The sequence below is a fragment of the Macrobrachium nipponense genome, chromosome 26 (genome assembly GCF_015104395.2).
Source record: "Macrobrachium nipponense isolate FS-2020 chromosome 26, ASM1510439v2, whole genome shotgun sequence".
Taxonomy (NCBI): domain Eukaryota; kingdom Metazoa; phylum Arthropoda; class Malacostraca; order Decapoda; family Palaemonidae; genus Macrobrachium; species Macrobrachium nipponense.
Window position 1 is genome coordinate 2,531,181 of NC_087215.1, and position 26,172 is coordinate 2,557,352.

Sequence of the window (26,172 nt, forward strand, 5' to 3'; positions counted from 1 at the left end):
ATTTCATTTTAGTTACATAAAGTGGTAGAAAATGCCTTGGTGGTGTGATGGGTATGGTCTTGGCCTGCCACCTCAGTGGCTGCGAGTTCGGTTCTTGGGCATTCCACTGAGGGGTTAGGGATGTGTATTTCTGGTGATTGAAGTTCACTCGCGACGTGGTTTGAAGTCGTGTAAAGCCGTTGGTCCCGTTGCTGAATAACCACTGGTTTTCATGCAACGTAAAAACACCATACAAACAAACAAAATAAAGTGGTAGACTTAAATTTGCAATCATTCTGTCAGTTAGCCAAGTGATCTTTACTTATTCTGTCCTGTTGTTACATTAAGTAGTTTACCCAGACCACTGAGCTAATTTATTTGTAGCTCTCACAGGACAGGCTGGAAGCACCATGAATTTGTACTGCACTTTTAAATTTTATTAAAATAATCCAGAACTCTTGAAGTTTTGTAAGAGCTATCTCAAAACCATTGAATTTTGTTGGGGTGCAACAATCTTTCTACTATTTTCCTACTACAGGCTATTTACTGATGGCCAGAAGTGAATCTATTATTTATATCTATCACCATTTATTTCTTGAAAGTAAAGCATCTATAAAATACCTCCTTTTATATCCTGTAGGTTACTGATCTTATAAAGGTTAGAGGAAATGATTTCAACAGGTAACCACTTCTCTTTATATTCCTACAAGCAAAACCTTGACAATAACTAACATTGAGGCATTGCAATGCCTCCAATCAGGTACAGATTTTGCTTTCTTGTTTTCACATCTTGAAGAAAGAGTACAGCTCTGTGTATATATTATAATCTGTACTTATACAAAGTAGTGTTAAAAAAACTTCTTTGTCAATATTACAAACTTGTTACAGTTAGTGTTGTCATTCGCACCCTTTTAACGAGCTATGCAAGAAACTCTGTGCAAGGTCAGACACTACAGTAATGCTGTGTTTTCCCTACACAATATCTTCTGGCCTCTCCACACTACAGTATCTTATATATATATATGTATATATATTATATATATGAATCTTGCTACAAGCAAATAACGTACATTGTTAAACAGCAAGTTCAGACTGAACTTGCTTCTTGAACAGCGGGTTCGACCATGCCGACTTTTTCCATGAATGCCAATATAGTTTCCTCGTATTCCTTGCGGTGCATCATGTAGTGGCTGACGTGTGGAGAGCCGTTAAAGCATTTCGTATAAACCTGGAAGAGAAGCGTCGATAAATCAGCCTGGCATTAAATATGTTGACGTATTTCAAGTCTTAAAAACATTTAGTGTTAACCAAAGAAAACAAGTGAAGTTTTGGATTGAAATTTGAAATTTAGGACTAAAATAATTTTGAAACAGTTCTTAGAGAGGTTGGAGGTTGGAGGTACAGCTGAAGGGATGATGGCTTACATTTAGGGGCCAAAGGGACACACAAGGAACCTTAAGTACTACAGCAATACCTACAGAGTACTACATGAAAAGGTACTGATGGTACTACTGCTTCTTTGGGCTACTGGGTTAGAAATGGTATTCCAATCCAAATTGTCTTTGGGCAGGATACCTATCATATGATTACCCTCTCTAATTCAAATCGTGACTAGACAGAATTCTGTTCTGTGACCCCTAAACAGTAGCCTAAAAGTTTCTCCTTCTATTGTTGTTTAGTGTTGTCTTTGTCAGGTGAACAAGGGCATTTAGACAGGAGATTCTACTGGTTTGCATTTACTGAAATTAACTGGTTCTCCATAGGGATTTAGTGACAACAATGTATCTCATGTGGTGCATTGTCGGTAACCCCCTTCATTCCTTTTACTGTACCCCCATTCATATTCTCTCTCTTCCATCTTACTTTTCATGTTAGTACTGTGAGGTTTTCCTGCCGTTTCACCTTTGCAACATTCTTGTACTCTAAATTTTCCTTTCACCGCTGAATGACCTCACCAGCTCCAAGCACTTGGCCTTCAGCCTAAATTGTTTATTCTATTCTACTCTAAAATAACTGGTTAGTGAGGGATCTTCAACAGAGCTCGGGTATAGAATAGAATAGATTGCATAGAATTTAGGCCAAAGTCCAAGTGCTGAGACCTATGGGGTCATTAAGCGCTGAAAGGGATACTGACAATAAAAAGGTTTGCACGGTGTAACTTGAGGAAATCCTTGCAGTTACACTGAATCAATTGTTAGGAGAGGGTGGAAAGTAAGATGGAAGAAAGAGAATCTGGATGGAATTACAGTAAAAGAAATAGAAGGGGTTGCAGCTAGGGACTGAAGGGACGCTGTAAAGATTCTTAGTAATGCCTACAGGGGATCGGGTACATATATACTTACAGGTAGGCCCTTCGCCTCCCATTTGTTGTAGATGACGGCATTCATTGCGGGAGTGGAGATGGGATCCCGATTTGAGAACATTACTAGAGCAGGCGTGTTGAGAAAGTTTTCGTGGACCAGCACACTCGCGCTTTCGTAGTGAACAGTTGCGGTTTTATACTTCAGTCTCATGTACCATCTGTAAATAGAATGATATTATAGTACATGCCGTTATTTGTTGCTTCAATTAAGACAAATGTCTTTAGAAATTGTCACTGAAGTAATCCACATTTGCTAAAGTTATTGATATACAATCAATAGGCATCAACGACATCATATGCAGTATATGAAAAAGCACAATGTAGTTGCATAACTTTCCATTTTTTGAGTGGTACCCTAGGAAATATATAGGTATCTTTCACGTAAACCTATTTACCAGTGCTAGTTTTAATCTTAATGGGCTCTTTGTATGTAATTTTCTGTTCTTGTTAAAAAATACAATAGTGTTCTGTAATAGTACAGTCTGTTAACAAATAAGAAAATTACGCAATTGTATGGGTAATTGAAGAAGTGTGTGTTTCATCCAATGATATGTAGGTATGAAATGCGTAGGAAATTAAGTCTACAGCATGGTTAGGTTCCAGAGATGATTATATATCACATTTCTGAAAAACCAATATCAAGTGAAATTTATAAGATGGTCATTTGATATAAATTTTTTTTCTATCCCACCTTAACAGTAATCTTTAACATTTTAAGTGAGACTATCAAATCAGTAGTCATTCTCCTGATAGGTCCTGTTCAATAACCACAAGCAAAATTATATTACTCACAAATATGCATAAGTTTTTTCAATTAAGGGTACCCCTAGATTCCTTTTAAAGAAAGTCCTGTGGTCAGACAAGATGCATTTTCCCTATCACCCAACAGATTTTGGTTAAAAAGCCTTAATTATGGCAGCCCTGTTAGTGCCCTTCAAAACTTATAAGATTAGAAGGGTCTAAAGTACATATCTTACAAATCTTACCTGTTGTTTCCAGCCTCAATAACACCTAACTATATATCACACTTAGTGGGTCTTTATATTCTAAGTCAGTTCTCATCTGCTCTCTGTTCAGGTATACGTACTACTAGGAACCCTTTGATCACTAAAGAAATGAGATGTCTCATGAAAAATTAAAGATTCTGAGTCCATGAGGCTGCTGCTTTGAATGCAAGGTCTACTTTTGTTGAAGAATTTTGTTGGCAAAAGGTACCACAAGACCCAAATAATTTGATCATTTTCAACAAACTGATTGTTTTGGATATTTCATCAAAATTATTTAAGAGCTACTATTGGTAATTGCTCAGTCTGTGTGAACTTTCTTGGAAACTAGCCAGAAGACATTCCTTTAAAAGTCAGTAGCAGTTTCCTTGTGATGACTTGCAATGTTTCATTGAAAAACTTGAAGTTTTCTACCCATAAAAATTCTTAAATAAGTCCTTTGTATGTCTATTTTTACAGCTGAAAGCAATCTCTCACACTCCATGGTTCCTTGCTGCCTCTCTCACTGTCCACATTTTAATTCCTAAACAAATTATTTCATCACATTAGCTGACAGACCATCACTTTATCTGCTTCCTGTAAACATGCAGTATAGAGGACCTATGAGCATGAGAATGTTCACCGACGCACTTCACTCCCTTACTCTAAATATTTCCTCATGCTAGCTCGCAGACCTTCGTGACTGGTCAGAGATGTTGGGAGGCCCTCCGGGATACCTTGCAAATCGACGCCGCTGTCCCATATTTGTCCTACAAATCTATTAAGTAAAGGTCCGTGCTTTTCCATGTCATTTTTCATCTGAAAAAAAATTAGGATGGCAATCACTCTTAAGTTTGATAAACGTTAGTCGTTTGTGTATGATGGCTGAAGTTTTCAGTGATGTAAAACTTGACAAATTTCACCACTAGTACATTTTAGTTAGACTATGATTAATGTATTGGTATTTCAAAATTTGAGCTGCAATAGATTGTAGTTATAACAGATTAAAATACAGTGTGAATAGTATACTGAAAATTTTATGTGATGAAACATATTTCAAAATTAGTACTATACTAAGATTTTCAACTCAAAAATATTGCAGATATGAAACAAGACAAGACTACTACGTATATTGCAGCTTGTACTACTACTCTGACATTACATGAGTGAAACAAGCAAGGCTTAGTAATGCTTATTGCCTACATACACTATGCCAATGAGATGACAGTACTACTGTATTTACTGTGCTGAATACTAAGATATATTTCATGTATTTTTAGCAGTACAGTATATTTACAAAATTGATTTAATTGTAAAAAAAAAAAAAAAAAAAAAAAAAAAAAAAAAAAAAAAAAAAAAAAAAAAACTTACCTTAACCATTACTTCCCCAAACATGTAGGCCCCTACACTTAAACCATGAATCAACATAGGTGTGTGTGATGGGTTTGCATGAAGAAAGTCCAGGACTTCATCTGCTACTAGCTGGAAATGCCAACATCATTTTACAAAGGTGATTCCATCTTTGATAGTGGTCTATGCATTTTATGCTGCCATTTTCACTAAATGTCCTTAGGATGCACTGTACAAAACTAGCAAGAAACTTGAAATTTTTAAATAATATTGTACATTTCAAAACACTTTCATATAGTTACTTTAATTTATCAAATCATTTTTATAGATATCTGAATGACATACAGTTAATAAATTGCAATATGTTCTACAGAACATTCAGTGCAAGTTGAACAATAATTGCAGTGTACATAGAATGAGAGAGCCATATAAAAAGCAGATATATCAAAATAACAGGCCAGATTATATAAAGTGGAGCCCCTGTATTCGTGTTCTGGCATTCGTGGACTCATATACGGGGGGATCACTGTATATATTAATCAACAACAAAATGACAACAGTAATAATAATAAGTTTATAGTTTACCTGAACACCTTTTGTGGGTCGCAACACTTCGAAAGGAGACACCTTGACTCCCAAGACGTCAATGCCCTGCCTGTTGTAAAAATCCGCGTACTTCCTGATGTGTCTGTCTTTTGCCATGAGCCAGCAGAACAGGAGAGTGAGTGGACGGTCTTTCGTACTCAGTATTTTGGCAACCTGGAGATAAAAAGATCTCTAACAACATCTGGAGGTTTGCAACTTGAGTTCTCAAAACTAATTCTTGACCGGTGACTTTGGCGTCCCCGTAAGGTGGCAGTGCATATTTGCAACATCCCTTAGGCCCCTAGCAGCAATCTCTCTCATTCTTTTGACTATACCTTCATTCATATTCTCTTTCTTCCATCCTCTCCTAACAAGTGTTTCATAGTGCAACTGTGAGGCTTTCCTCCTGGTACACCTGTCAAACCTTTCTTACTTTCCATTTACCTTTCATTGCTTGGCTTTTGGCCTAAATTTTATATTACAGTTCTAATTCCATAACTTTAGTTTACTGCTATTCCTTAGGGCTATCATCGGATGACTTGTAACTAATGGTGTCAATTATGATTTTGTAACTGGGGAAATAAACAGAGCATACTATGAAGTACAGTACTATACGAGAGCTTGTTGTGGTAATGATCAGTACAACAATGGCATGTAACTATGATGCTGAATAACCTAGATTTTATCTGCTGAATTGCAAACATAACACTGAAATCAGGATAGATTTTGCATGGGATACAGCAAATAATGAAATTTCACAAGTAAATAATTTACTAGAAATTGTTAAACACTAAGAGGAGGAGTCTTCGTACCTCTATCGTGTCCTTAGGAATAGGTACGTCACTAGCTGTGAAAAATTCCGTATGCTTGGAGAGCTTGTAGGAATGGTAATCGCGAGTGACCACTATAGTTGCACAGACAGGGGAGGCTGACAGCCTAGACGTCAGGGGAGTGTATAAAGCTACCTGAAAGTAAGATGAGTGTTAATATTTAGATAGAACAAATTTTTATTTGTTTATTTGCCACTTACTTCATTTTGTTAATCTGGTGTCTCGTTTTTCTGTAATAGTTTGTACATTAATATTTGGAAGAGTGGATCAAGTTTATTTATTTGCAAGAGCTCAATCATAGGATTAATCTTTTGAATAAAATATATCATTTTGACAATAGCACTTTGTGAATACGTATAGTGTTTTGAGCCTGTATCCTTAATCACACATACATCTTTATAAGAAAAAAACTTTCTTTTTCCTGTGAAGTAAAAAGAAAAAACATTAGAATAAGACATGCAATCATCAGTACCAAAGCCAAAAATTATTCTCCCCACACTTTACAGGAGAACTGTAAATTAATCATACTGTACAAATTACGTATTACAAACACTACTTTTTTTTTGGAAGTCAACAACAGCTCATAACTCATCTTCTGGAGAAGATGACTTGTGATGAGTATCCTGTTCATCAATGGAAAATTGTGATTTAGAACATATTATTTGATCAGTTCCAAAACTTTATAAGGCGATGGTTACGAGTGTTTTGATTTATGGGCAGATCAAATAACAGAATTATAAGTAAGGGAGGGTAGGGGAAGGAGGGGGGGGGGCAGCTGGTTGATGAGAATGTTAGGTTCTCATGCTGGCTGGGCCATGTGCATAGAAGACATGGAATGGTACGAGATACACCGGGGTAGGTTGCCCTTGGTATGACAGAATGTGCCACAGGAAATTATTGATTTATTGATTGAAATGCTTCCATTTGGAAGTCAGCATCCACCCATGACTCATAGCTCCTGGATAAGATGACTCGAGATGAGTTTCTCTTATTCATTAATGGAAATTGTGATTCAGTGGAGCCAGATTGATTTCCCTTTTCTTTGCATTGTGCTAAAGTCCTCCAGGAAATGTTGAGGATGCCAAAACAATGTCAAAGGATGCCCTCCCCCCAAAAAAAATATGCCTTTAAATGAAAAATGGCATACAAAAGGCGATGGAAAGGAAGGGCCTTATAACCAGAAAACATCTTTACAATAAGTAAAATAAAATATGTAAATAAATGGGCAGTCCTACCTTGCTGTGACCACAGAGCAATGTGGAAGCCTTCCCCCTACAGCTTCCCATCGCCATGGCAACCGGTCGGATCTGGAATATCATTTTGGTGGTTTTGGTGGTGGATGTTGATTGTCAAAGAGGGGAATTCTGGATTTTATGGAATCTGAAAGAGAGAAAAAAAATTAATTTTGGTTTCTTGTCAAATTTTACAGTTGGAAATAGCAGAAATGTTCATGTCAAAGGAAAATTCAAAGTCAAATGCTCATGTCATTGAGGGGGGGAGTCAAGATGGAATGCTCATGTCAACTGGCAATTCCAATTCAAAATTGAATGCATGTCAATGGGGGAATTCAAAATCAAATGCACGTCAATAGGTAGTGGAATTCAAAACCAAATGCATGTCAATGGGGAATTCAAAATCGAATACACATCAGTAGGGGAATTAAAAATCTAATACATGTCAATAGGGGAATTTAAAATAATTCAAAGCATGTCTATGGTGGAATTCAAAATTGAATGCACGTCAATGGGAACTCAAAATTGAATGCACAAGTGGGGGAATTCTATGTTGAATGGACATCGGTGGGAGTATTCAAAATTGAATGGCTGCCAATGGCGGAATTCAAAATCGAATATACATCAATGGAAATTAAAAAATGAATAGACAGAAATAGGGGGAATTCAAAATTGAATGCACGCTATGGGGGATTTCAAAATCGAATGGACATCAATGGGGGAATTCAAAATCGAATGGATACTAATGGTGGAATTAAGAAACGAATAATGAACGTAAAGGGGAATTAAAAATCGAATGGACGGAAATGGGGGAATTCAAAATCGAACAGACCAAATTGGAGGAATTCAAAATCGGATGGATGCCAATAGGGGAATTCAACATTGAATTTATGTCAATGGGCGAACTAAAAAAAACAAACAAACAAACAATGAACAGAAAGGTGGAATTCAAAATCGAATGGATGCCAATGAGGGAATTCAAAATAATAGACTCCAATGGGTCAGTTCAAAATTGAATTAACACTAATGGGTCAGTTCAAAGTCGAATGCAAATCAATGGGGGGGGGAATTCAAAATTGAATGGCCAGCAATGGGGAATTCAAAATCAAACGCAACCTACTTGGGAATTCAAATTCACACACAATTAAAATAATCGATTACTTATGAAAAAATAATTTAGAAAAGTAGGTTGAAATGACATTAAATAACAATTATTTTCGGGTCAGATACTAAAACTTATCTGTGTCAGAATCTAAGACGATAAAGAATTTTCCTATCGTATCTTATCAATGCACGAAATCTGATTTGTTTTAGTATATTTTATCAAAATATTTTACAAACAAACACACCACTGCACATATTTGATTCATTTCTCTCATTATATATTATAAGAATATTTTACAAATGAACTATCAAAGCTGATTAAATTATATGCATTTTATTAAGGATATTTACATATTTGATTCAATCCTATCATTATAATTATAAAAATAGTTTACAAACAACTTTACGGGCTCTAGTATTTAGTCAACATCAAAATAAAAATCTTCAGTCCTTGGAATTCATTATACTTCCACATCATCATTATTATCTGCAACAATAACAATGATGATAATAATAATAACTTATCTGCGGAGTACGATAAACAGTTAAGATAAGAGCCAACACGAAGGAAAATGAAGACAGTCCACTATTTTAACAAATTATTATTTAAAAATAATTACCATAATTTTCTTATTAATGACCTTTAGAAGATTATTCTCAAAATTAGATTACTATTAAATACCAACTGGTTATAGTCATATATATAGACTGTGGCACTTCAGTTATGCTTAAATATCTTGATGAAAATTTTTTGTATTATAATTTTTTGTTTGAATAAAAAAAAAAAAAACTTATTCACACAGACAAATTGACCATAAAAATTTTAATACAAATGCAATATTGAAAACCTGTTTTTTTTTTTTTTTTTTTTTTTGGCTATGTTCAGCTATCAAGCTTTTGCTTGTAGAGAATTTTCTAGGCCTATATTTTGTCCATATATAAACAGGTAACTAGCTTTCCTCCTGACAAATTTTTTTATATGTACGCCTAATGTATGGTTTAAAGTTATACTGTAGGTCAAATTTGTGGTTCATTATATATAAGTCTAGTGTATGTTATAAGATATAGGTCTAATGCATGGTTCGGTACATAGATCTAATGTATGATTAATTTTAAAGGTCTATTTATTGTGTTTTAAGGGTTAGGTCTAACGTATGTTTCAATACATAGGTAGGTCTAATGTATGGTTCAATACATAGGTAGGTCTAATGTATGGTTCACTTTGTAGGCCTATTGTGCTTTAAGGTATAAGTCTAACGTATGGTTCACTTTCTAATTTTAATATATATATGTCGTAACACATAGGCCTAATATAAAGTTCACTACATAGGTCTAACGCATTTTGACGTATACCATAACACTATACCCTAAAGTACTTAGTTTTGTCATCACTCTTACCGCATGAGACCAACGTTCAAGTGGTTTAGACTCTAGATAACACATTAACTTGTATCTAGAAGCCCAAACTCACTAAGTGCACAAACACATATACATACATACATGCTAACGCACAACCAAGCACACACCTATATAGATACACACATTTTATATAATAATGAAAAACTTTTAACATTGTAAAGACTATATAAGGACGAAGTACATTTTCCTACGACACGTGTTATCACACCTGAGATTTGACCTTAACCGTACACCTGTAATAGTAGTTCCATCTTCTCTACAGCTGTTATTTGCAGATGTTTGTGGTGATCTGTACCTTTTCAGAAGCAATAATAATAATAATAATAATAATAATAATAAATAAATAAATAAATGTATAATATATATATAATACATATATATATATATATATATATATATATATATATATATATATAAATAGTACATGCAATTTAATAACTTCCGCGCCTCTGCGAAGCAGAACAAACTTGTATTTGTGTATATTTATTTATTTTCACACCAGTATAAACTAGTTACGCCTGCCTACGTGTTATAGCTGACTGCCAGTGATCAATGTACAGTTATAACTTCCTGCTTAGCAACTAAAACCTTGTTTGTGTAGTGTATGTGTGTATGTGTAAGGGAGATTATAAATACATGCATATTATATTATATATATATATATATATATATATATATATATATAGTATGTATATAAACAAGAATTAATACGAAGTTGCCAATGTGAGTATATTTCGGGATAACACATTGTGTTTTAGTTGAAGGTCTCTCTCTCTCTCGGCCATGATACTCGGCCTCTTCAACAAGAAGGTTAGAGTTTGTCCTTATCAAGAGATTAAGATGTACACGCACACACCTATATATATATATATATATATATATATACTATATATATATACATATATATATATACACGTCATTATAAATATGATGTGGTATATACAGTGATAACGATTGTAGACAGTATAACTGCCACTGTATATTGTTTTTATCGCGATGAATCGAAATTTAAGTTTATTAGGTTCTTTATTATTAGTTATTTAGTTAAATTGATAAAAATAACACAATTACAACAGGATATCGGATCTGTATTAAATTCAGAATTGGGATGTGCCAAATATACCATACATCTACATAATAGCTAAATATACATGCATACGCAGCCAAACATACATGCATACGCAGCCAAATATACATGCATACATAGCCAAATATACATGCATACGTAGTCAGTAATATATGTATAAAGCCAAATATACATATATATATATATATATATATATATATATATATATATATATACACACACATATATACATACATGAATGGTCAGATATACAGAAATATATTTATGGTTCTGCCCATGTATTCTATGCACTGATTTTTATGTATGCCTTTATACACTGATAAGTATACTGTATACACTGCTATTCATGCACTAACATTCATACACTGATGCACGTATATATACACACCGCGATAATTTCTACATATAAATTCACAAAGATAAGAAAGCTGGTAACTTGAGAGATATAGGCCTATAGTCTGTTCGGCTTTCTAGACCAACCTCGCCTCCTCATTCATCAGTTCAAATTATACTCCATTTTTTTTTTTTTTCCATCACACGTGGCCCAATCATCCCAGAACGCAATGACGCAACCATTCTTGACGTAGCAATATATTTGTGCCAATTTTAGGCGTCTAAACATGGCCAACCTACGCAAGCTTCAGCCTTGACTAATGTGACGTAAACAAGCATTAATTTGACGCTCCTGCGTTGCCAAGGAAGCACTTGATCTATTAAGAGACTGAGCTACAGGCATCACGGATTTAGAATGAAGCAGATTACAGCATCATCTTGCCAAGCAAACCGGTTTAACAGGCTCTTTTTTATTATTTTTTTTTCGAAAACGCGAAAGCAAGTTTGGCTCCTTTGCCAAGGTTATATAGTCGTCTTGGCATAGGCACATTGCCCCCCCCCCACCATGGGCACTCTTTGAGAACCAGTTATGGCTGGATCTGTGAATGGGGAACGGCGTCTTTTCATGTATTACATGTTACAGTAAATATGTGAAATCAGAGATTTCACAAAATCCCTGGGAAGGAAATATGTGGCAGTGTTTAGTATTAGCCGCTGTGCGATCAAATGCACTCAAAAGACATTTAGTCCCCCAGGGACTAGTACTATAAACACGGCGAAACACATTTGACTCTCCCTGGATTTCACGTATTTACCGTAACGTATGTAAAACGTGGTGTGCGTGCTTGCGCGCGCGCAGAAGTTATAATGGAAGGTTTGCGACTGAGAGAGAGACGAACGGAAGTGAAGGCGACAGACATCTTGTAACGTTGCAAAGCAGGAATGCAGACCGGGTGCCGTAACTGCCGTTCCAGCCTTTATCCTCTTCCTTCAGAAACACGCGCATTCTGAGAGAGAGAGAGAGAGAGAGAAGGTTTCAGAGATTCTCTTCCTTCAGCTAGCAATTCCTATTACAGTTACGTCATATTTAATCGTGCCGTTTTTCTCATGTTTAGTTATGCAGTTTTGTCGACGTCCTACGCGCGCACACACGCCCCAGGAGAGAGAGAGAGAGAGAGAGAGAGAGAGAGAGAGAGAGAGAGAGAGAGAAGAGGAGAGAAGGAGAGGAGGAGGAGAGGAGAGAGGAGGAGGAGAAGGAGAGAGACGGGAGAAGCAACACGGTGAATCAGTTTCCTAAACAAGTAATTATGCAAAGTTTTCTCATCGTCCTACAAACACACACACATGCATCCAGAGAGAGAGAGAGAGAGAGAGAGAGAGAGAGAGAGAGAGGATACGGTGATTCGATTTCCTCAACTATTAATTATGCTGAGACAACATTCGGCGCTATATTCATCCTTCACCGGCCACAGAGCTGACTCACTCACTCCATGACTGGGGCCAAATATTACATTGACGTCAAGACTGGGAGAACCAGGAAAGGAGAAGAAGAAGGAGAAAGATGAAAAAAATACCATTCCACAAATAAACAAAGAATAGAAAGAGATAAAGAAAACGGTAACCACTGATAAACACTTGAGATACCAATTATAGGCCTATAACGAAGCCATAATCCAAACCGTTCGTCTTGTATCATTTGCCCTGGAGTCAAAATAAATTGAAAACAGAGGCGACTTGAAGGTCAATATATCCTCGCAAATCCTCGTAGATTGACTGAGAAAAGACTCAATAAAAGCACTCATGCACTTTATGCCGTTGCATGTTAAGCCAACAAGCGCTTCGTGCAGAAGAGGTTGGTCGCCTCAGGGAGCGTGTCTAGAGCCTATGACAAATGTAGACTCATACCATCTTGATAAGGCGTCGTTTTCTGTCTTATTTCTAACCCAAATTGGAGCAGGAGGGGGGATGAGAGGTATGGAGACAAATGGGATGGGGGTTGAAAGGTTTGGGGACAGGGGGGGCGGAAGGGGGAGGGAAAGGAGGGGAAGGGGGGGGGAAGGGGGATGAGGGGGTTTAAACCCCAATTACCACATCCCTGTTCGAAAAGTCAACTCAGGAGTAACATATGTACCTGAAGGAGTAGTGTAGACTCAATTTTTCCCCCGTCATTTCTATCAAATCTGGAGGAGGAGAGGGTGTAGTTTAAACTATCGAACACGGTACTAGTGTGTTAATTTTCTGTGCTCACAGTATACAGGCTGTAAAATGTTATTGTGAAAGTGCTTCTGCATACATCATACGCACTTAAAGAGTATACACATTCACGCACATATATACACACATGAACGTTCTTGAACTCTTTCGACTAAGGATAAATGTTCGAATCTTACTGGTGACTCATTTCCCGGGACACCTATCTGACAACAACAGTAAAGTTGAACTTGTTATGCCTGTCTTGAATACACTGTAGCTATTTGCAGTTAATCTTCATATCAGTAACGCGTATCAAGGGAACATGAGGTGCATATATATGGTTTAAGAAGTAATTCTTACATTAAATTTCCAATTCCAATAAATTCAGCGCTCAGATATTTCCAAAGTCAATAAACTTGGTGAAAAAAAATGGTTTACTCCTTAATATACTGCTTAGTGTAGGAAACATTTATATACTGAGAATATATATGTATATGTATATATATATATATATATATATATATATATATACATACATATATATATATATATATACATACATATATATATATATATATACATATACTATATATATATAATATATATATATATATGGGGATACAATCCACAATGAAGTAAAATCCTCTTGTAGATTAAAATATATTATTGTACAGGATTAAAGTTGATGGTCGAATGCTTTAATCCTGTACAAGAATATATATTTTAATCTACAAGAAGATTTTACTTCATTGTGGATTGTATCCCCATTTACTTAGAGGTACGACATAGTACCTGGCTTCTGCAGTTGTATATATATATATTTATATATATATATATATGTATATGTATATATATATAATGGAACGTATTGCTTCTGAAAGAAACAATGTATAAGTTAGGCCTATATAATAAACAACACACTATACTCGTATTTGAAGTAGCTAAGGAGGTAGAAGTGAAAAATAGTTTATTATACAGCTATATTACCATTTGTTTAGACCTAGATGTCTGTTACTAAGCTAAACTTTTGTATTTTGCAGCTCCCAAACCAACGACCAATAAGCAGAGGCCTTTTTATAGCACTCAAGAGGTTTATCAAGACCTATGGAAGCCAGCAATAGTTGCCATGAGCTATCTGGTCTCCCCTACACAACAAGGTAATCTAGGACAACTACGAAAAAAGTGGGTCTTTAGTCTAGCACGTCTGCACCAGACTTTTCCATGCAAGGTAAGGTTCCTTGATCATCTGGCTAAGCCTTCAACTTAGACTAAATCATTTTTCATTATTTTGCTTCTGACTGGTTTATTGATTGTGATTTTTTTTTAAAGCAAGGCGAGGTTCATTAATCGTATGGCTAAACAGCCTTAACCGAGACTAGTAATTCTTCCGTGTTTTACTTTCTTCCTAGTTTTGTAAGATATTTCCTTTCTTCCATTTCGTTTCTTCTCCTTTTACAGCTTTATATGGGCAATTCAATAGACCTAATCCCAAAACTATATACATATAAGTGGAAAGTTAAAGCTAGTACTACCACTCAAGCCTTTTGTCAAGCAAAAATCCTCAGAGTGGTCAGATACAAGCGGCAATGGGTTACAATGACGCCTATAAATTATTATAACAGGCAAGAAAGTGGCAATATGACGGAGGTGGTTATAATGAGCATAATGACAAGGAAAATCCAGCAATTAGGGTTAAAAAGGTCTCATTGTAAGTGAATGTCTGAGCATAGGCACTAGAAATGTCTGTTCTAAGTTACTTTATAAGTAGGAAGCCTGCATATCTGTGTGTGTGTGTGTGTGTGTGAATGTATGTGTATGTGTATGTGTATGTATATGTATGTATATGTGTATATATATGATATATATATATATATATATATATATATATATATATATATATATATATACTTTGACAATAAAACAAGTTCCTTAAGCTAGTCAGTAATATATATATATATAATATAAGTAAATGAAAATAAAATACGATAATTAACTACTTTTACCCATCCCTATTCCAATTAGACAACTAGATTATGACCAAGTTAACATTTGTGTTCTTGAGACTAATGGTTCTTAGACATCTACTGGAAAAACTAGTACTATCAGGTCTCTCTCTCTCCACAAGATATGACTATTGGCTAAGATCTAAAAAGAATTTTGTTCAGTGTCATAATTAATGAACATATAGGGTACATAACGTACAGACTTAAGGGCAAACACGATAAATTAGAATTTCGACTGAGTAAATGCATTTAGCTAAGCTACAGTAGGTCTGGCTGTTTATGTAGTCTTGTAGGCGTACCTATTCATGTAGCTTCTTGTAGGCCTACTTTTTTATGTCGCTTCTTGTAGCCCTACCTGTTTATGTAGGTTCTCGTAAGTCCATCTGTTTATGTAGTTTCTTGTAGGCCTCCTGTTTATGTAGGTTCCCGTTAGCCTATCTGTTTGTGTAGTTTCTTGTAGGCTTACCTGTGTAGTTTTTTGTAGGTCTACCTGTTATGTAGTTTCTTTTAGGCCTACCTGTTTATGTAGGTTCTCTAGCCTATCTGTTTATGTAGTTTCTTGTAGCCCTACCTGTTTATGTAGGTTCTCATAAGCCTACCAGTTTATGTAGTTTCTTGTAGGCCTACCTGTTTAGTTTATGTAGTTTCTTGTAGGTCTGCCTGTTTATGTAGTTTTTATAGGCCTATCTGTTTATCTAGCTTCTCCTACAGGCCTTCTATTCCATACAGTAGTGATAGAATATGGCATTCATATCATTGCACAAATATATCTAAAAATAAAAAAAACTCCCATTTCCTGATATAAGCCTAAAGATCAGAGGTTATAAAACAACTTATATTTTCAACTAATCACGAAACATAGGCCCAAATCGGCGTTTACAGTACAGTATTGCTTGTGACTGAACGAACAAGTCGCCCCTGACCTATTTCTAGAATAACAACCGTATGGTGTGTCGAAATGAAATCTTTGAAAATGGTGCCATCAGCTTTCTCCAGAATGGCACCTAACCTTGGGCATTATCAATAAAAGATATATATATATATATATATTATATATTATATATATATATATATATATATATATTTCAAATACATTCGTCAACTAAACTTTGACGAATTCGTGAATGAATTCAAGTAAATTCAACAAGTTTATGACGGAGCTGTTTAATTAGGCATGTAACAATGAAACAACAGCTACTTCTCGTAACATTAGGCCTACCTAAATAGAGAAAAATCTGAAAAGACAGTATAGACAAGCTACCCTTCCATTTTTCACCTTTCCAAACTGATAAATTCCTTAGGCCCAAGTGGTCTCCCCAAAATGTCACTAAAATTTATAGTGCAAAGATCATAGCGAATTTTAAGCCTATTATAAGGAAAGACGACCCACTTCTGTCATTAACTAAAATAGGCAGACATTAATCTTTAACATTCTTATAAAACAATATATATATAATATTTATATATATGATATCTACATATATTTACTGATCTCCCCTATACGCCTAAAGCCAGAACAGAATAAACCGGTCCACAGTTATAGCAACCGTTTTTAGGCCTAACTGGAGCTTCATACCAAGAGTAGTCACAGATCGTCTCGCCCATTTCAACCAATTCCTTGAAAATTCTGATAGAATTTGACAAATATAATATATCTAAAAGGGAATTTGAATCTTTCCTCAGGTCTAAAACATGGATAAATCGATCGTCGCGGATATGTAGTAGCTCCCTACTTTGTTTGTTGTTGTTTTGGTATCGCCACCATATTGGTTTTGGTGTTCTTCCGCCGATTTCGGTCGGCGGTCGAGTGGGCCCGCTAATCTGTAAGTGCTCCTAAATTTTGATTGTTGTTTTGGTCTTAAAGAAGGACTTTGTTGAAATACATATATAAATATAAAAACCATTACACTCATAGGCTTAATCTATCTGAGCTTCATACCAACACAGTCTAGTGTTGCTAATTTTCTCGACAATTTCTGTTTCTTATTTCAAATTTTTTATGATTTTCAAAGGGACGCAGGGCTAATATAATGGATTTTGCTGGAATATATTATAAAAAAATAAAATAGACTCACAAGGGAAGTGTTGTTGATCTACGATGCACGAAAAACCACGGAAAATACGTACAGTACGAAGCCTTGGGATACCGGCGCACGTGCTGTAGTGTCGTTTAAATATGTAATTATTAATCCACGTGGTTAGATTTTTCACTAAACAAAAAACTAAATACAGACAACACAAAAACAAAACAGAAAACACACGAACAAACACACACACCTAGCCGGTGTTTTGTGTTGGTCAATGCACAGCGACTCTCCCTCTCTCTCTCTCTCTCTCTATCGTCGTCTCCTTGCGTGACGTCACCACCTCTAAGTCTCACATTCGAAATCCCTCTTTTAAAAGGAGCCTTTATAACACATCCACTTCGGTCCGATCCGCAGGACACAGTGCGATGCCCCTGCAGAACGTTTGTCTGTCTGTGTGTGTGTTTTTTAACTCATTATTCGACGGTTGTTTCTGAGGAGCGAGGCAGACTCGCCGTCGACAGTCGAAACTCGCTTGCTCCCCTTTATCGACGAACGAGCAGCCAGCTCCGTGTGTCTGCTTGCTAGAGGGAGGATGAGGAGGACGAGACCAGTTGCCAGGCGCCGCAGGCCAAATTCGAATGACAGTTATACCTCTCGTTAATAAATAACCTTCTCTCCTATTCATTCACAATGTATAACCACAGTAATATCATTCATTAAATCACGAAGAGTCGATTTATTCAAACATTCGTGGAACGGTCTTATATCGACAAAATGACATCATATCTCGTGGACTAACCAAATCCGACTTAACAATTATCTCTCGTTAAGGAATAACATTCTCTCTTATTCATTTATACACTGTATAACCTCGTTAATATTATACATTAAATCACGAAAAGCCGATTTGATAGAACGTTCGCTAAAGGATAAAATAGACGAAGTGGCATCGCAGCTCGTGGGATGGTGGGTAGGTGGCCAAGTATTGATTTAAGGGACTATTTCCTTATCTCATTTATTACTGTCGTTATTCATTATGAAATAAGTTCTCATTGATTGATAGATCAACATTACTCAAACATTTGCAACGTTTATAGCTTATTGACGAAGCTACGACAATATAACTTACTCCATAATCATCATCAAGGGAACTCGAGTACTGGAAGCCTTAGGAGGTAGACAGTCTACAGACCACACCGTCTCTCTCTCTCTCTCTCTCTCTCTCTCTCTCTCTCTCTCTCTCTCTCTCTCTCTCGTAGGCAATTTATGCAAGGAACCTCGGTTGAAGGAATAGGCCTATTTTTTGGTGGGGGAGGGGGACAAGAACGTTAATTAAGCCTTCGATGGAAAGTTAGACCCATGTCTACGTTCTCAGGAGAGAGAGAGAGAGAGAGAGAGAGAGAGAGAGAGAAGAGAGAGAGAGAGAGAATTAATATATTGGCAAGCACACATCCCTACTCTCTCTCTCTTTAGGACATTGTCCTACAGAGAAACCGCTTGCAGATTTTGCTTGTTCTTAAATATATAATAGCAACGGTCAGGTCTAAACAAAATTGAACACGGCAACCGTTGTCGTATTCTAATCACGTGGATCTATACGTCACACGTGACATCACATCTGCTGCCATGTTGGAACACGGCCATGCATTCAGAAATGAGTTCGTTTATTTATTTATTCTTATATTCGGACAAGATATTATAAAGCAATCAGATGACGCCATTGTGTATTCCCTAGGTAAAACCCGTTTGGTATTTTCATGCGTATTGATACATTCAACGAATTTTACTTGCTGGGTGTGGTCGAACTCAGCCATGCAGTCTATGTCAAAATTTTACGCGCGCGCGTGCACACACACACACACACACACACACACACACACACACACACACACCCAAGCAGTCGACCATGAGAGACGTAGTTGGGGTAGGTCAGAGCTTAGGAACAAATAACATTTTCAAGATTTGAGACTACTGACTATTGTCATCGTTCTACGAATTTCTTTTCTCTCTCTCTCTCTCTCTCTCTCTCAGCATGTAAAGTGTGTGTGTAGGGGTGTAAGTATAAGACTATATAAAAACGAATCTTAACGATCAGAAAACAACTTTCATCTTCCACATAACATCAGCCTACAATAACCGTTAAAGTGTCAAGTGTTGACTTACAACTTACTCACTTTATTCACTCACTCACAAACTTACACACTTAGAAAGTGCAGAAATAAATATCTTTCATGTGCAGATCAAATCTGCAGTAAAATTCGCATAGTAATATACCCCACGTGACTTAAATGGACTCACTCCACTGTGGGGATGACGGAATCATCTATAGTACTGTGCGTATATTTTTTTTTTGCGTATCGTTCTCCCTAAATAGAATGGCACCCAAGGATTTGCTATACGCTTCTTCTTTTTTTTCACTATCTCGCGAAGTGCTTTCGTAGATTTATTTTAATATAATGACAAATCCTTTGAAATTTATCTTTTAAACCGTAGACCTATATATAAGTATCCTCCTATACTTGACCATTCATAAGCGGAATTGTACGCAAGATTTTGCTATAAATCTTTTATTGTTCTTTATCTTGCAGTGTGTTTTTGCAGATTTATTACAATACTATGACAAATAATTCGGAATCCATCTTTCTAACCATAGACCTACACTTGACAATTATAAACAAGGAATTGTTTACGTTTGTGTAGGCCTACTCGTATACGCCAATACTTTTAGCGTAATGTTAAGTTTTCATTGAGTTGTCTTTTCCCCATAATATTGTAAACAAACAACAAACGTAATAGAATAAAAAAAACAATGCTTTTTTTAAAACACATCTGCCTATTGGCATCCGTGCCAATGTCTTGGGCGGAATGCAGATGGTTCGGCCACGCACCTTTTCTTTTTATAGAAGGTTTACTTTACAAAGGTGGTATCCTTGCGTAATTAGTTCTGTGCCAAAGAAAAATATCTTTGTTTGAGAGAGAGAGAGAGAGAGAGATTTTGTTTTATTCTATTTATTGCGCACATTTGAATACATAGTAACAATAATATTGTTTACATTTATATAACGGTTAGGTTATACCAAAAGAATTCTTATGAGAGCGAGAGAGAGAGAGAGAGAGAGAGAGCATTGCGTGATTGTATCATCATGTGGAACATCCCAAACCAATGTCAAGTTAGATATTCGTTTTAAACTTTATTTTACTAAACTAGTTCACCTTGGTTTGCTACCTTAGTCTCATAGATAACGACAATAACAATAGACGAAATAAAACGGCAAATGAAAGTGGGAAAATCCAATCAATATGGAAACAAAAACAAACAAACAAAAAAACCAAGTTCCATCTCGATCTCAGACTCCCAATATTAAGTAATCGACACGAGTTACCTGGCTCCGGCTCAAGGCTCAAAGCTCCTTCTTTGCAACCTTCTGTAACTTGCCTGTATCGCTACGTGCGCTGAAACAGGAATATGGTGTCCCTTTTTAAACGATGGTTTATATAAAAAAGAAGACGTTATAGGAAAAAAAGAAAGGGCGCGCATAAAGGATAGAGATTTAGATGTTTTTTGCTTGTGGTTTGAAGGCGCCAAGCTGAGCCAACCGAGTTGTATTTCATTAGACGCATTCGTGTTTAGCTGCGAATTCTTATCGTAAATAAAATTTCGTGCATTTACGAATAGAAAATAGACAAATATAGATAAAAACTGAATAAATTACGGAAAACTTGGATCAGTATTGGATAAGGATGAGATATACTGCTATTTTTGGTTTCTGGTTCTATGATTTATTTCAAGTGAAGCCAAGTTAAGGCCAGCAAGTTTTGCGTTAGGGCTCATATCTTATTTGGCTCTGAATTCTTAACGAAAGTAAAATTTCGTACAATTAGTAATGACAAATAGATAAATGATAAAAATACTGACCAAATAACTGAAAAAAATAGCCAATATCGGACACGGGAGAGATATATTTTGCTTTTATATGTGGTTATCAAATTAACCAAGCTAAGCCAACCAAGTTGAGTCTATAGACATATTCTATTTGGCGCCGAATTTTTAGCGAAAGTAGACTGTGGTATGGTAGGTACACTTACGAATTTAAATTAAATTAAATAAATAAGTAAACAAATAAATAAAACTGAACAAGCAACCGAAAAAAAGATAATCAATTTGTAAAAAATCAAACAAAGATAACGAGGAAGAGGTAAAATAAGGGGTAGGACGAGTTCAGGAAGACAAAAAACGGAGCAAAAACCCTGAGCCTTTCATGTCGTATTACTGTTTTTCCAACTTATTATAAAAAATCGCCAATTTACCTGATATGTAAATAAAAAATTAGCTCATCCAATACTATAAGAAAACCAGAGTTATTATGTAACCCAGAGAAGTTGTTTTTACTAATTCCTGGGTAAGTGGACCAGAGACACTTGTATAGTTTCCCGTGCATTGTTTTCCGGTATTGAACGAAACCTCGTCTCTGTATATCATGCAGTTCGTGTTACTGAACATATTGGAAACTGTTACAGTCACTGGTTAGGAAAATAACCAGTTTCATGAATATTCCCCTATAAGCAGTTTCTTAGAGGGAATTCTGGTCAAATATGTTGCACTTCACAGTTATGATGTTTAAGAATGACTGGTTATACCAAGGAATTTCTATATTTATTTTGTAAAGTTTCAGTAACTGGTTACAAATATAACCAGTTTCGTGGATATACCTCTTATATAAAATTCCATTAAGGGGTTTCTGGTTAAGTATGGTATTGCAAAGTTTACTATTTTTTGTTTTCTAAACAACAGTAATTACTGTAGTTAATAAGTAGTACTGTGGGCATTGATAAGACTTCAGTTTTAGCCTAGGTAGGAGGAGATAGACGAAGGGTTTTTGAGAGAGAGAGAGAGAGAGAGAGAGAGAGAGAGAGAGAGAGAGAGAGAGAGGTTTGAATAGTTACTTCTGGTTTGGTACAACCAATCCTTCTTACCAGAGAGAGAGAGAGAGAGAGAGAGAGAGAGAGAGAGAGAGAGAGAGAGAGAGAGAGAGAGAGAGAGAGTCTTCAGTATTCACTTTAGGATTTGGTACATTCATTTCTCTTACAAGAGAGAGAGAGAGAGAGAGAGAGAGAGAGAGAGAGAGAGAGAGAGAGAGAGAGAACCTGAACATTCAGTGTATCACACAGAATATGCGAACAGAAAACGATTCAAGAATAGAAATGATCACGTGATTGGAGCTAAGCGATCAGGCGTTGTGCACGAGGTCGGTCTATCTGTATACAAGACTTTCAAGGCCACGTCCCTATATTGATATGGTTTATCAAAAAGAAGGAATTCCGTTGTACGTCTGTCAAATCTGTCTGTATACATTGTCGAGATGATGTCTGTATTGCTGCTGTTTATAAAAAAGAATAAATTCCGTCATAGGTCTATTTGTCTGTATATAGTTTTAATGATATTGCTATACTTCAGATGTTTTTCAAGAAGAAAAATGCCTGTATACATAGTTTCAAAGTAATGCCCTTGTATTGATTTCGTTTATCAAACAGAATATCATTTCTACAGTATTGAATTCCTCCTGTAACTTCTAAATATAGATTCAGTTTCCTAGTTTGTAGGTAAATACAGTTAAATGAAAGCTTACAGCTTCTTTAGAACATCTTTACATATGCTGACAGTTAAGAAATCAGAAAATTCTGTTTATAAAATATAACCACGTATCAAAATACCGCTGAAAACCATTTTCTATGAAGCTCTGCAATTAATGTCTTTACAGGGGAAACTATACTATAAGGATTGGCTTTCCCGCTCAGTACAATGTTATTATTATTAATTTATTATTATTATTTGAGGAATTTAGGAAAAATATTTTTTAAAGAAAATTATATATGATTTATCGATATTCGGGTCTTCATTGATTATATTATTATTGATTATATAATTACAATAATTTAACATGTTAATACCTCCTCCGGGAGGCGGAGCTGCATTCTTTATAGAAGCTGAGTAAGTTTGGTGCGAGGTCACAGGTTAAAGATTTTATGACGGTCTTAAGATTTTAATTGCGACGGTGTTATGGTTCAACTTCCTGTGACTAAGGTTTTGTTGATCAAATTCTGGCTCCCACATCAAAGTTCAATTATCCCTCTCTCTCGCTTCCTCTTTCTCTTTCTCTTTACTGTACTTTGATTATTCTCTCTCTCTCTCTCTCTCTGTTTTTACGCTACCCTATCTACTGTTATTTCTTATAGCTATCATTACAAAAGCAGAAGATAATTCGACCTAATTAGTTTTCCCACCAAAATTTGTGTAGGCCTCTGAAATTCGAGAGAGAGAGAGAGAGAGAGAGAGAGAGAGAGAGAGAGAGAGAGAGAGAGAGAGAGCAAGCAGTTTTTTTTCTCTCTAGATATACTGTGTTTTTATTCATTGTATTTCTGATTCCCTTTTAGAATGTTGTCAGCATGGTGTTTTACAAGACAACTTTGTAAAAGCTCCCAAAAGTGTTTAGTTATTTAGTGAAATATGAATTCTGTAGTTCTTAATATTTATGAATACTTGATTAAGTTTTATGTAAAGCTTTCAAATTGTGTTTTTCAATGATTTTAAATGTTAAATCGTGTTTTACTTTTAACCCTTCGTCAACTTCGGCTGACTAAATGTTTTACCAAACTTTCTTAGCAGAATACCTTTTTTATATTCCAAATTTTTAATCAAAATACACCATATCTAGCTACTATTGATATTAAATAATGGTTTGAATTATATATGTTATTAGAATTTGTATGGTATAGTGTTCAAATTAATTTTGTTTATGAAAATTTAAGCCTTAGATAATTAATAGTGTTTGGCAAAGAGCTTGAATAATGGCAGTTGCTATGTAATATTTTTATTACGAATTATTTTACCATATCTGCAAAGACAGTGAAAAATCATCAGGATAAAAGTCATAAAACAAAAAAGCATATTTTTTAAATCGAAATCTCGCATTACTTTGATAAAATCGCTTATATCTTTCGTAAAATTGAAGGTTCTATCATTTCTTAGCCATTTTTGCACGAAAGACCCAGAATAGTTTTTGAAGCGAAATGGCTGGCTGGAGTCTTCTGAAGAATTACCATTCTATGATTAATAGTTGCTACGTATCTTTCTTTTATAGTGTTAGTGAAATTTAGTGGCAAAGGACCAAATAAAATGTGTATTGAGAAAAATAAATGAAAATGGGTGATATCTGAACATCCTAGGCCTACCTAGGCGTTTGAAGGTTATAAGTATGAAAGGTAGCTAATGCAGGTCTATAGGTTTCAGTGTAAAACTTGGCAAATATTTTAAGTTTTGAATTTAAATCTACTGAATATTTTCAGTATTTGAGTTTAGCGTGACGAAATGAAGGAGGAAAGGTGAATATCCCTATGAATTGGGTTCTTCATTTTCTGAATATTAATAATAAAAATGAATTTTGGTTTATATTTTTACGTCCCTGTGAATTGGATTTTTCATCTTCTGAATGATAATAAGAAAAATGATTGTGGTTTATTTTTTAATATCCCTGTGAATAGCGGTTTTCATCTTCTGAATAATAATAATAAAAATGATTATGGTTTATGTTTTATGTCCCTATGAATTGGATTTTTCATCTTCTGAATAATAATAAAAATGATTATGGGTTATTTTTTTTTATATCCCTAAGAATAGGGTTTTTCATCTTCTGAATATAATAATAATAAAAATGATTGTGGTTTATTTTTTAATACCCACCCTGTGAATAGGGGTTTTCATCATCTGGATAATAATAATAACTAATAATAATAATAATAATAATAATAATATAATAATAATAATATAATAATAAATAATAATAATAATAATAATAATAATAATAATAATAATAAATAAAATGATTATGGGTTATTTTTTGTCCCCATGAATTGGATTTTTCATCTTCTGAATAATAATAATAATAATAATAATAAAATAATAATAATAATAATAATAATAATAATAATAATAATAATAATAAGTACTACAGAAGATGGATGCCGGGTACCACTCAAGAAAAGAGGCAACAGAATCAACCATCTGATGTTCATGGACGACATCAAGCTGTATGGTAAGAGCATCAAGGAAATAGATACCCTAATCCAGACTGTAAGGATTGTATCTGGGGACATCAGGATGGAGTTTGGAATAGAAAAATGCGCCTTAGTCAACATACAAAAAGGCAAAGTAACGAGAACTGAAGGGATAAAGCTACCAGATGGGAGCAACATCAAACACATAGATGAGACAGGATACAAATACCTGGGAATAATGGAAGGAGGAGATATAAAACACCAAGAGATGAAGGACACGATCAGGAAAGAATATATGCAGAGACTCAAGGCGATACTCAAGTAAAAACTCAACGCCGGAAATATGATAAAAGCCATAAACATATGGCAGTGCCAGTAATCAGATACAGCGCAGGAATAGTGGAATGGACGAAGGCAGAACTCCGCAGCATAGATCAGAAAAACCAGGAAACATATGACAATACACAAAGCACAACACCCAAGAGCAAATACGGACAGACTATACATAACACGAAAGGAAGGAGGGAGAGGACTACTAAGTATAGAGGACTGCGTCAACATCGAAAACAGAGCACTGGGGCAATATCTGAAAACCAGTGAAGACGAGTGGCTAAAGAGTGCATGGGAAGAAGG

General features: G+C 35.4%; 2 protein-coding genes across 8 annotated transcripts in view; one reads left to right on the forward strand and one right to left on the reverse strand.

Annotated features, from left to right (window-relative positions):
* The window catches only part of LOC135199968 (uncharacterized), a 126,891-nt gene that overhangs the window by 91,092 nt on the left and 9,627 nt on the right, over positions 1-26,172 (forward strand). For 2 of the 5 annotated variants that reach the window (XM_064228100.1, XM_064228101.1), the window contains exon 2: positions 14,498-14,685. The gene's annotated coding sequence lies outside the window, so the exon portion shown is untranslated. Of the gene's footprint in view, positions 1-14,497; positions 14,686-17,204; positions 17,284-26,172 lie in introns of those variants that run through there. The other 3 variants (XM_064228102.1, XM_064228103.1, XM_064228105.1) reach the window with 2 other exon arrangements.
* Positions 662-18,065, reverse strand: LOC135199967 (uncharacterized). Of its 3 annotated transcripts, none has more exons than XM_064228095.1 (8): positions 17,738-18,065; positions 7,325-7,469; positions 6,072-6,224; positions 5,260-5,433; positions 4,696-4,806; positions 3,989-4,143; positions 2,322-2,499; positions 662-1,207 (listed from the first exon to the last, which is right to left on the reverse strand). In XM_064228095.1, exons 2-8 carry the CDS (start codon positions 7,406-7,408, stop codon positions 1,067-1,069), a joined length of 996 nt encoding a protein of 331 aa, XP_064084165.1. In that variant the 5' UTR covers positions 7,409-7,469; positions 17,738-18,065; the 3' UTR covers positions 662-1,066. The 3 variants fall into 3 exon arrangements, with proteins under 3 accessions (XP_064084165.1, XP_064084167.1, XP_064084168.1); XM_064228097.1 differs by lacking the exon at positions 17,738-18,065 and adding an exon at positions 17,536-17,707; XM_064228098.1 differs by lacking the exon at positions 17,738-18,065 and adding an exon at positions 12,080-12,214.

Bases quoted from the DNA above. Each gene is read 5' to 3' on its own strand.
- LOC135199967 (XM_064228095.1), bottom strand. From the start codon at position 7,408: ATGATATTCCAGATCCGACCGGTTGCCATGGCGATGGGAAGCTGTAGG. The intron at 4,144-4,695 runs GTAAGTTTTTTT...ATTTTTTTTCAG, and splicing joins TTGGGGAAGTAATGGTTAAG to ATGAAAAATGACATGGAAAA. The intron at 2,500-3,988 runs GTAAGGGAGTGA...TTCTATTTACAG, and splicing joins AGCATGAGGAAATATTTAGA to ATGGTACATGAGACTGAAGT.